This window comes from Equus asinus, chromosome 24 (assembly GCF_041296235.1).
Source record: "Equus asinus isolate D_3611 breed Donkey chromosome 24, EquAss-T2T_v2, whole genome shotgun sequence".
In the NCBI taxonomy this organism is placed as follows: domain Eukaryota; kingdom Metazoa; phylum Chordata; class Mammalia; order Perissodactyla; family Equidae; genus Equus; species Equus asinus.
In genome coordinates this window covers 24,941,235-24,952,834 of record NC_091813.1, presented here as the reverse complement: position 1 = coordinate 24,952,834, position 11,600 = coordinate 24,941,235, and the positions used below count along the sequence as shown (strand labels likewise).

At 46.1% G+C, this 11,600-nt stretch overlaps 1 protein-coding gene across 8 annotated transcripts in view; it reads left to right on the top strand.

Annotated features, from left to right (window-relative positions):
• Positions 1–7,563: 7,563 nt before the first annotated feature.
• SYNCRIP (synaptotagmin binding cytoplasmic RNA interacting protein) overlaps positions 7,564–11,600 on the top strand; it is a 30,720-nt gene continuing 26,683 nt past the window's right edge. For 3 of the 8 annotated variants that reach the window (XM_070496202.1, XM_070496201.1, XM_044757553.2), the window contains exons 1-4: positions 7,564–7,869; positions 10,174–10,333; positions 11,038–11,156; positions 11,282–11,389. In XM_070496202.1, coding sequence (XP_070352303.1) covers positions 10,186–10,333; positions 11,038–11,156; positions 11,282–11,389 — 375 coding nt within the window. In that variant the 5' untranslated portion in view covers positions 7,564–7,869; positions 10,174–10,185. Of the gene's footprint in view, positions 7,870–8,292; positions 8,830–10,173; positions 10,334–11,037; positions 11,157–11,281; positions 11,390–11,600 lie in introns of those variants that run through there. The other 5 variants (XM_044757557.2, XM_044757556.2, XM_044757559.2 and 2 more) reach the window with 3 other exon arrangements.

Genomic DNA, 11,600 nt, shown 5'->3' with positions numbered 1-11,600 from the left:
CCATCTCATACTCTTTACAGGCTTCTCCTTTACTCATTCTCTATCAGTTGAACTTTGCCGGGACTCAGTCCTTGGACTTCCTCCTTGCTGTCTTCCTACTCTTCTACCTCAGTGATTGTATCCATTCACATGACTTTAATAACACTTTTATAACAAGATAATTGAAAATGCAAGTGGATGTTTCTAGATTATTGCTGTCTAATAGAACTTTCTATAATGATGTAAATGTTCTGTACCAGTGCTGTCTAATACTATAATAACCACATGTGGCTATTGAGTACTTGACAGGAGGCTAATGTGACTGAGGAACAGAATTTTAGATTTTACTCAATTTTAATTAAAGTTTGGTAGCCACGTGTGGCTAGTGGCTATGGTATTGGATAGTTTGGTTCCAGACTAAAAGAAACTGAATAAACATAACAAAATGCAATTTGTGAACTTGGTTAAATGTAGTTAAAAACAGCAGAGGTGCTGGTGGGTTTTAGCTTGGTCTCTCTCTCCCTTGGTCTGTATCTAGCTCTTTTTCCCAACTGTCAACCCTGCTAACCAACAGTGACTCGAGGCCTGCCACCAGCCACAGAACAGCCTTTCATATAGCTCTCTGCTAGTTCTCCTTCAAGGTCCCACTTGAGCAACTCCCAGATTCCCCTGCAAGGTCTCCTTTGTTCAGCCAGCGTTCAGGATGGCTGGTTAGTGACTCAGCTCTCATTCTGCAGCTCTTCCTTTTGGATCATTGCTTCCTCAGCTTCTCCTATCATATAAATTCTTATTCCTATAATATACTCCTTATTCCATAATACTTATCATGGTTCTGTTTCTCTGATTGATTCCTAACTGATACACTCTTAAAATCTGTTACTCCGGACCGGCCTGGTTGCGCAGTGGTTAAGTGCGCATGTTCCGCTTTGGCGGCCCAGGGTTCGCCAGTCCGGATCCCGGGTGCGGACATGGCACCGCATGGCAAGTCATGCTGTGGTAGGCGTCCCACATATAAAGTAGAGGAAGATGGGCATGGATGTTAGTTCAGGGCCAGTCTTCCTCAGCAAAAAGAGGAGGATTGGCAGACGTTAGCTCAGGGCTAATCTTCCTCAAAGAAAAAAAAAATCTGTTATTCTCTCAGTATTCCCCAACTCAGTAAATGGCACCAACATCCATCGATTGCCCTCTTAACTCCCTACTTTCAGTGCATCACTAAGTCCTTGGTAAACTGGGTTCAAAATATATGTTGAATGTGTGTTCACTGTTCTCTATTTCTTCTGCAATACCCTAGTCCAAGCAACTCCCATTCCTTACCTGTTCCATTTCCATCATCAACCCCTAACATCTATTCTGTTTCTAGATACTAATTTTAAATATGTGAAAATTTTCAATGACTTCCTATTGCACTTACTCACATAGTGCTGCATAATCTGGCTCCTGCCAGCTTCTTCAAACTCATCTTGGACCACTATCTCCTTTACCAAATATGCTCCAGCCACATTGGCTTCCTTTCAGGAAAGACCAAGCTCTTTCTCCTCTCAGGGTTTTCACACATGCTATTTATTCCAGCTGCCCTTCATTCCACACTTTCCTTGGTCTACTCTTTCAGGTCTTGGTTTAAACTTCATTTCCTCTTGACTAGCCTAAGTAGGTCCTCTCTGTTATTCTATAACACTATAGTATGTTAACTTCTCCTGTGCATTTATCACATTTTATAAATATTTTGTTTGCTTATTCATTCTGTTTTTTTCTCCTTTAGCTGTGATTCCATGAAGGCAAGAGGCATTTCTGCTTTATTCACCTAGTGTTTAATTCAGTGCCTGGCACGTAACTAGTGCTCAAAATATATTTGTGGAATGATGAATATAGTGAAGAAATTTCTCTTAGCTTCTGCTTATTTATGGGTTCTGCCTCCTTATAATTTTAGTTTGACATGACCTTTCATAGTCCCAGCTTTAACTCTTTCCTCATGACACTGACTCTATCTTCAGTTTTTCTCCAGGAATGGTCTGGTGCCTGATGATGGTCCAATTAGCTGTGGCCAGGCGGGGATGAGTGGTGTTGCAATGTGAAAATGTGACAGCCTAGGTTGCTCCCTTAGCAGGGGCTTTGGGTAAGGTTACCCTTGGAAAGAGCTTGGAGACACACCACGATAGACAAGTTCAGTGAAAGAATTATTACTAAGTTTTCCTTTTTTGTGCCACGATTCATCTTGCAAATCTGAACAACCAAAGAGTGCTTGCATCTCGGACTCCATTCAGAGTAGAGTGAGAATACTTTGATAAAACCATTGTTTGGGTTTATGTTTACACAATCCATGTTCTTTTTGTAGTTACTTGTATCAACTATGTTGCTTCTTGTAATTTAACCCACCACCTTCCATTGTAAAAGTTAAAATGCAAACAGCTAAAACGACACTGAATTTTTTAAAAAAGCTAAAAGCAATAGAAAGAATATCTAGCATTTCAAGTGTATTTAAAATGTCAACTTTTTAAAAAAATTAATTGGGGTTTTTTTTAGAGCATCCTTAGGCTTAAGAAAAATGAACAGAAAGTACAGTTTCCATATACTCCCTCCCCCAGTCCTCCTTGCCCCCTAGTTCCCCCTATTGTTAACATTGTGCATTAGCTGGTATGTTTGTTACAATTGACAAACCAATATTGATACATTATTATTAATAAAAGTCCATAGTTATATTAGGGTTCATTCTTCATGTTGTGCATTCTATGGCTTTTGACAAACTTATAATGACATATATCCATCACTATGGTGTCATACAGAATAGTTTCACTGCTCTAAAAATTCCCTGTGTTCCACCTATTTATCCCTCCCCCACTGAAACCCCTGATCTTTTCACTGTCTCCATAGTTTTGCCTTTTCCAGACTGTCACATAGTTGAAATCCTACAGTATGTACGTAGCCTTTCAGGTTGGTTTCTTTCACTTAGTAACATGCATTTAAGATTACTCCACATCTTTTCATAGCTTGATAGCTCATTTCTTTATAACACTGAATAATATTCCATTATGTGGATACCAGAGTTTGTTTATCCACTCACCTATTGAAGGACATCTTGGTTGCTTCCAGGTTTTGGCAATTATGAATAAAGTTGTTATAAACATCCATGTGCAGGTTTTTGTGTGTGCGTGGACTTAAGTTTTCAGTTGATGTGAGTAAATACCAAGGAATGCAACTGCTAAATCATATGGTAAAAGTAGGTTTAGTTTTATAAGGAACTGCCAAATTGTCTTCCAAAGTGGCTGTACTATTTTGCATTCCCACTGGCAATGAATGAGATTTCCCATTGCTCCACATCCTCGCCAGCATTTAGTGTTAGTATTTTGGATTTTGGCCATAATAGGTGTGTAGTGGTATCTCACTATTATAATTTGAAATTCCCTAATACATATGATGTTGAGCATCTTTTCATATACTTATTTGCATCTGTATATCTTCTTTTGTGAAGTGTCCAGATCTTTTGCTAATTTTTAAATTGGGTTGTTGCTTTCTCACTGTTGAGTTTTAAGAGTTCTTTGTATATTTTGGGTACTAGTCCTTTAACAGATATGTGATTTGCAAGGATTTTCTCCCAGCCTGTAGCTTTTCTCTTCAGTTTCTTAGTGCTATCTTTGCAGAGCAGAAGTTTTTTTTTGTTTTTTTTTTTTTTAGATTTTATTACTTCCTTTTTCTCCCCAAAGCCCCCCGGTACATAGTTGTATATTCTTCATTGTGGGTTCTTCTAGTTGTGGCATGTGGGACGCTGCCTCAGCGTGGTCTGATGAGCAGTGCCATGTCCGCGCCCAGGATTCGAACCAATGAAACACTGGGCCGCCTGCAGCGGAGCGTGTGAACTTAACCACTCGGCCACGGGGCCAGCCCCGCAGAGCAGAAGTTTTTAATTTTAACACATCAGCCTTTTAATTACTGTGAAAATAAGATGTGAGAGATGGTGCAAAAACTTTGTTGAGGGGCAAACCCAGTGGCATAGTGGTTACGTTCTTGCACTCCGCTTCCATGGCCACAGGTTCACCTGTTCAGATCCCGGGTGCTGACCTACACACTGCTTATCAAGCCATGATTTGACAGGCATCCCATGTAGAAAATAGAGGAAGATGGGCACAGATGTTAGCTCAGGGCCAATCTTCCTCAGCAAAAAGAAGGGGATTGGTGGCTGATGTTAGTTCAGGGCTAATCTTCCTAAATAAATAAATAAGAAAATAAAATTCAAAATAAATTTCAAAAAACCCACCTTTGTTGATTACTAGAAGGACAGGATTGAATGATTTCCAGAGTATCTTTTGACTCTAGGTTTTTATGTTTCTGTGGAAAGAAAGATGGTGTGTTGTGGATTTTTCCCATATAAATTCTAGCCCCCTTCCCATTATAACATTACTATATGATAATTGCAGAAAGTTTAGAAAATGTAGAAAAGAAGAAAACATATTTTTTAAAACAGTATGGCATTGAGTAGGTGGAATAATTTTGGACAAGAAGCAGAAAATTCAAAAAGGCATGCCTGTATGCCAGCCTTTCAATAATTGCAAAGAAATTTATCTTCTCACTACTTCAAAGTTTACATGGATGGAAAGACAGTAATGAGGTACATAAATAATTAACTTTTTAAAAACATATAAGTTAAGTCTCACCAAAGTGTATGAAGTAAAAAGTGATGGTCTCCCTCCATCCCATCCTCCTCTCTAACAGGAACAGTTTTCTGTAGAAACAAAAATCTTTATGTCCACGCATACCTAGTTATGCACACCCACACAGACCTGTGAGCTTCATGAGTCAGGGATCACCTATTTCCTGCCTTGACACACATCATTGTAAATCTAGTGCATACCACGGAGCTTGGTATACAGAAGGTACTCAACTGAATGAATAAATGTCACACTCTACATTGTTTTTGTGTTTTTTTTTCAAGAATGTAACCTGGATATCTTTCCATGTAAGGACATCTACAGTTACTTCATTCTTCTCAATGGCTCCAGAAGAATCCACTATATGAATGCACTATAATTTATTCAACCAGTCTCCTATTCCTGGATGTTTAGGTGATATATAGTTTTATGCACACACACACACACACACACATATTTATATATTACAAATAACACTGAAGTAAGCATTATAGCCAAATTATCTCGTAAAAAAGTTATATCAATTTATCCTCTCACTAACAGTGAATGTGTTGATTTCTCCACATCCACACCGGGGTTGACATCCAAAATCAGATATTATCAATCTTCGTTGTTGTTGCTATTACTTTTGTTTGGAACAAGGGTCCATGTAAGGGGAATAGCAGGCTATTTTGCTATACATGGAAGTTGTGATTCAAATGGAGAAGATCTTATGTGGCAAATAGGACGTTTGACTATGTTTAAGCAATGAGAAGTCAGAGAGAGTTTGAGAATTTTTTTTGTACATTATGAAATGTTCAAGCTAGAAGAGATCTTAAAAATTGTTTCAATGCACTTCTTCTGTAGATGAAGAAAGAGAAATTCTGAGAGCTGAAATGATTTATCCAAGCTCACACTATCTCTCAGTAGCTGATCTGGGATTAGAGCCAAGGTTGTTTGGGTCTCAGCCTATTATCCTTTGGTTTTACTCAGCAAATATTTACTAAGCATCTAATCCTGTGCTAGGTAATAAAGAGGATTCAGGGAAGTAACAACACATTTATTGAGCACTTTCTCATGCCAGATCTTTCATATACATTTCAATCTAGCCCAGTGTATCTATCATACCAAGTAAATCAATCAATCTACTAGTTTGGTTTTTTTTTTTTTTTTTTTTACAAGTATTATTAGGGATTCCCTCCTTGTTTCAGTAATAGTAGCACTTCTTGGAGTCAAGGCTGGAATAAGAAGTTCTGTAGGTCAGGAGGAAAATTATGTTGTTGTTTCACTCAAAAAGGTGTCAACGGAGAGCATGGCTGTTTGCTTTTTTCTCAGGCCTGCTCAGGGTATCAGTCACTTCTCTGTCTAGGTCCTCAGTGTGTGCCAGAACTGAGGGAAGGCCAGCTGAAGATGGGAGAGAGGCTGAGATACGGCTTGGGAGACAGGTGGGATAGATCTTGGAAGGCTTTGTTGATCTAGTTAAGGATTTTGGCTTTTGTTCTTTGTGTAATGGAAAGCTAATGAAGGGTTTAAGCAGTTGCTCCATAGGGTCTTATTTGCAACTAAAAGAGGAGAGAGAGGGAGGGAGAGAGAGAGACACTTGGGTTTTGAATGGATTAGGAAAGCTTCAACAGTGGAAGAATCAGGAGGCTCTATCACTAGTCTAGGTGACAGATGACGGTGGCTTTCCCCCGGTTGCAACATAGAGGGACGTGGAGATATATTAGGGAGACAAAACTGACAGGACTTGACTTACTGACGCGGCATTGAGGGAGAAGCTAGTGTCCCGGATCACTCTAGGATGCAAGTGAGTGATGTTCACTGAGATGGGAACTCTGGAAGTGAAAGATTAGAGGGAAAACCAGGTGCTTGGTTTTTTGAAATGTTGATTTGGAGTGCCTGAAAGCCCACATAGAAGTCTGGCGGGGGTGGCGGGGGTGGCGGGGGTGACGGGGGGGGGGGGGAGGTGGTTCAGACAAAGGAATTAGAGATCAGAGAAGACCTCGAGATTTTAATCTGGGAGTCTTTGGTCATCTGGTTGACGACACTGCCTAGGTAGAAGCACTTTTTTTTTTTTTTAAAGGAACGTTTCCCAAGGAGGTTTAAGTAAAAAACATTGGATGGTTCAGATCTATTATTTTCATTCTTCAATCCATATTATTAATCTATCATTACATTTTTGTATTAAACATTTTGGTTATTTTTCATTCATAACATTATTTACGACTTTTAGATTATGAACCAAAATCCCTGTTGCCGAATTAGCTGAATGCAACAGCAGGTACATGTTTGATAGTAAGGGATTTTAGGTATTGGAGATCTCAGATCCTTGTTTAACAGGTTAGTACTTTGGTCAAGTATCTCATATTTTGACCCAGGTACCTACGAAAGTAATCTGGCATTTTATGTGCTTAAGCACTTTGAAGAGTGTTCATCTAACTTTTCCTCGAACCACTGATTTGTTGTCATAGCACAGAGTGTATCTGGGGAACCAGTGAGCTCTTAAAAATAAGCTTGTTTCTTAATCCAAAGGACACTTACTCCCATTTTTCATTACAGCTGCATTGGATAAAATCAGTATCCATAGCCTGTTTGAAATTCAAAAGCCTTTGTCTTGTCTTTCTTGTACCTAGTAAATGGTTACAAAGGAAATGTCACTTCGCATAAGATTTAGTTGCCAAGATTTCTGAAGAGAAACTCTGATATGTCCCTCGCAGTTGCCCTAACCACGCAGCTTTGTGCTGCTGCAAGTTGCTCAAACTGTGCTATGAGGAAGCCCTTAACTGCTTAAAAGGCCAGGGACTGAAACGGAGTATTGCACAACTCGTCACCACCGGGCGGTTTCGCTTCCAAATCTGGCCTTCGTATCATCCCACGGCGGGAGCCGCTCCTCGCTCCGCTGGAGCCAACCCCGTTCCCCCGCAAAAGCAGCCGGGATTTCCTCGTCCGCGCCTCGGCGCCCCTCCCTCCGGTCCAGGTTCTCCTGAAAGGCACGCCGCCCGGGCGCGAGGCCCCGCGAGGTCCCATTGTCCAGCCCAGGGGAGCCGGTCTCCCCGGAGCGACTCGCGCAGTCGTGTCCCACCGAGCAGGTTGACCACGGGTCCGCGGGTCTCCGCGCCGCTCCCCTCCCCCGCCGCCCCATTGTTTGCCTCGCCCCGCCCCGGGGGACACGTGCGCCCGCAGCTTCCCGAGCAAGGCGAGCGCGGGGCGGCGGCGGCGTGGACACCGCCTGGAACGGCTGCGCGGCCGCGGCGCCGGGCCGCCCGGCCCGGTGGGTGCCCTTGGGGAGCTGCATCGCGTTCCGCGCCCCCCGCCCTGTGCCCCCAGCCCCGTGCCCCGCGTCCCGCCGGCCCAGGACGCGGCGGGGGCGGGCGGCCGGGACCCGGTGGGGGCGGCGTGCGCGTGGTGCTGCGGTGGGGGTGGGGCGGGGCGGGGTGGGGAGATGCCTGTCTCCTGACAAAGGAGAACGAGTGGGACACGCTGAGCCGGCCCGGCCCGCCCCGCCTGGAGGGGAGCGGGCGGGGGAGTGCTGGGAGGGGAAGGGGCGGGCCTTTCATTCACTCTCGGCCCCTCCGCCGCCGCCGGAGCGGAAGGGCGGGGTCTCGCGCCCCCGGCGGGGCGAGCAGCGAGGGAGGTGGCGGGGCGTGGGGGCGGAGCCCGCAGGCGCGCGTCCCTCGGCGTAGGCTACGTCGTCACGTCAGCGCGGGAGAGAGAAAGAGAGGAGCCGACTCGGCAGGGACTGGGGGACGGGGCCGAGAGAGCGAGGGAGGGAGGGAGCCAGCGAGAGAGCGAGAGAGCGAACGAACGAACGAGGAGGGGAAAGGCGGCCACTCGTGGCTGAGCGGCCGCGGACGGGAGTGGGAGCGGTGGGGGAAAGGAGCAGGGGGGAGAAGAAGAAAGGCCGAGAGACGCAGGCAGACAGAGGCTGGTGGTGGTGGCACGGGGAGAAGGAGGAGCTGGAGGAGGGCAGGGGCTGAGGGAGTGAGTGAGAAGCGGACGCGCGAGGGAGGGGAGGGGAGGGAAGGGGGGGGTCACGCGGGGGCGCGCGCGCGCGCACCGGGACCGCGCTCGGAGGCGAGTGGAACTGGATCGGGTTTGCTGCCAGCGGCGTGAGCTTCGGCCGCCATTTTACAACAGCTCCACTCGCGCCGGACACAGGGAGCAGCGAGCACACGTTTCCCGCAACCCGATCTCCTCCGACAGGATTTCTCCGCCACAGCCCAACGGGGAGGTAACGACCGCCAGGACCCGGGTCTGGGAGGGGAGCTCCATGACATTGTGGAGTGAGCTGGGGGAGGGCGGTGCGGGGAGAAACCGGCTTTTCTGGAAAATGGATTCCAAGGGGGAGAGGAGCACGTTGGCTGGGGCTGCTTGGGAGTAGGCCGCGGCCCGCGCCGCCACTTCCTCCTCCTCCATGTGCTGCGGCCGTCCGGGCTTTGTCTGCGGCGCTCCCGGGAGGCGGCGGCCCCGTGGCCCGCGCGGGGCGCGAGCGGCGGCGGAGTTGGTGCTGTCGTGGCCGCCGCCGCGGCGCGGGAGTGGGCGGAGAGGCGCGGGGCCGTCCCGCAGCCGCGCGGCGGGCTGGGGTGGTGCTCGAGGGCCGGCGGGCGTGGGGCTCCTCGCGGAACGCCCTCACGCCGCCGGCTCGCCGGCCCGGCCCGGGGCTGGGACGGTGGGCCCGGCGCCGCGGTCGCTGCACGGACCCGCGCGGGATGGGGGCTTGCGCCGCTCGCCGCGGCTCGCGTCTCCGCGGGGCGAGCGGGCGGCCGGGGGTCGCCGGCGGCCGGGCGGAGAGAGCCATGTGTCACGGCGGGGACGGCGGCGCGGGGGGCGGGGAGAGCCTGTGGCCTGGCGCCGGCGCGACCTCGGTGTTGAGGGGCGAGGTGGAGCTGCTGCTGCGTTCCGGGGGCTCCGGGCTGATGCTGGAGCCGGTGGCGGTCGTCTTGGCCTGGGACGCGGTGGCTTTTCGTGGAAGGAAGTTGTAGGACATTTGAAGGCGCAGAGCACGTGTTTCTAATGGGCTCGCGGTGGCCGCCGCGGTGAGGCTGCCGCTCTGGGTGCGGAGTCGGGGGCGGGCTTTGGGGTGCGGGGGTGAAGGGTGGAGAAGTGGGGTGGTGGGAAGGTAGCTGTGTGAGCGCTTTGTTCTTCGCTGTCTGTTGTTGCCGATCTAGAAGCGGCAGGCGGGAAAAGCGCGCACTTTGGGGTTTACCTTTGAGAGGGAAAAGCCCAGCTTTGCTGTCTCCACGCACACCTCCGGCTCTGTCCGGGCGCAGCTGCATGTGGCACGCTGGCTCGCCCTCTTGCCGATTGGGCTTCTTTGTAATGTGGTTTTTCCTAGGGAGTGTTAGCAGGTGAGTCAGGGGTGGTGCTAAGGAAAAACAGGGAATCTGTCCTTCTGTGCCACGCGCTCCAAATCTGGCTTGTCAGGCGATAGTGTCTTTAAAGTAAGGCTTCTTTAAAGGGAGACGCAGGCTGGCTGGTGTGGAAATTGGTAGAGAGAGTAAAGATTGGGGCTCTCATATTGTCCTCTACCCTTTTTGAAGATCCTAGTTTAATTTTGCTTATTGCGTTTGAACAGATCTCTGGAAACATGGCTACAGAACATGTTAATGGAAATGGTACTGAAGAGCCCATGGATACTACTTCTGCAGTTATCCATTCAGAAAATTTTCAGACATTGCTTGATGCTGGTTTACCACAGAAAGTTGCTGAAAAACTAGATGAAATTTACGTTGCAGGTAAGAACTAACACTTGCAAAATTATATCATGAAATTTTTCTATTGGATTTCTGGCTTTGAGCTAAAATAGCAACTTTTTGTGGTTTCCAATAAGTGTGGGAACTGGAGTTTTGCCTTGTTGCTCTAGTTGTGAACTAGAAGTTAAGGTGTATAGAGGGAGGGAAAAAGGAAGGGTTAAGAGGTAAAGGCTGGCTGGCCAGATGGATAAGTATATGATGGTAGCAACAGCTGCTAAATGTTGGGAGCAGGCCATGTGACTTTTTGGGGTATTTTTATAGTAGGATTCTTGTTAAATAACTTGGTAACTGTAGACTTGTAGTCTGTCTTGGCGTGACTGCTGCTTTTTTTTTCTAGTGGTGTTTGAAATTGAGTAGAGGTTCAGTTGTCATGCTTGGTACTTTGTTGGTTGATTTTAGAATTTGTAAGCCTGTATATTTATTGTAGAAATACTTAGTGTTTAGAACTGTCTGACTTAGAGAACAAGATATAAAAAAAGTTGATTCATTATTGAAAGTGTGGTTCAGAGGCTTTATTTAGTTCAGAATGGCTAAAGTATGTTTTTTTCATTATATAGATGATCACGAGAATGGAAGAATTGTTGGCAGATGTGTACCTGTATTGGCAAACGTGGTCTTTTCTTAAAAAAAAAGAATCTTTCCAAAATCTTAAAAGTTGACAATTAATTAAGTTTTTTCTTCTCCAGGGCTGGTTGCACATAGTGATTTAGATGAAAGAGCTATCGAAGCTTTAAAAGAATTCAATGAAGACGGCGCATTGGCAGTTCTTCAGCAGTTTAAAGACAGTGATCTCTCTCATGTTCAGGTAATGTTAATTTAATGTCAGTGTAAAAAGAATAAGAAACTTGTAGTTTTGATATAGTTGGTTTTATTTAATTAGATCCAGATAAGACAATTATTGTTAAATATAATTGGAAAATGCCTTTACAGAACAAAAGTGCCTTTTTATGTGGAGTCATGAAGACTTATAGGCAGAGAGAAAAACAGGGGACCAAAGTAGCGGATTCTAGCAAAGGACCAGATGAGGCAAAAATTAAGGTATGTCTTAAAAAATGTTTTTTTATTCCCTTCAGTTTTAAGTTCTTTTAACTATTTTCTAGTTTGGTAAATATTCCCTTGGTTGTCAAATGGGTGTGTGTGTGTGTGTGTGTTTTTTTTTTTTTGGATCTTAGAGTTAATGACCATGAGATGATTAATCTTTTCTAATTATTATTTTTTGAAAAGTTTCTTGCCTTTAACTATTTCTGTT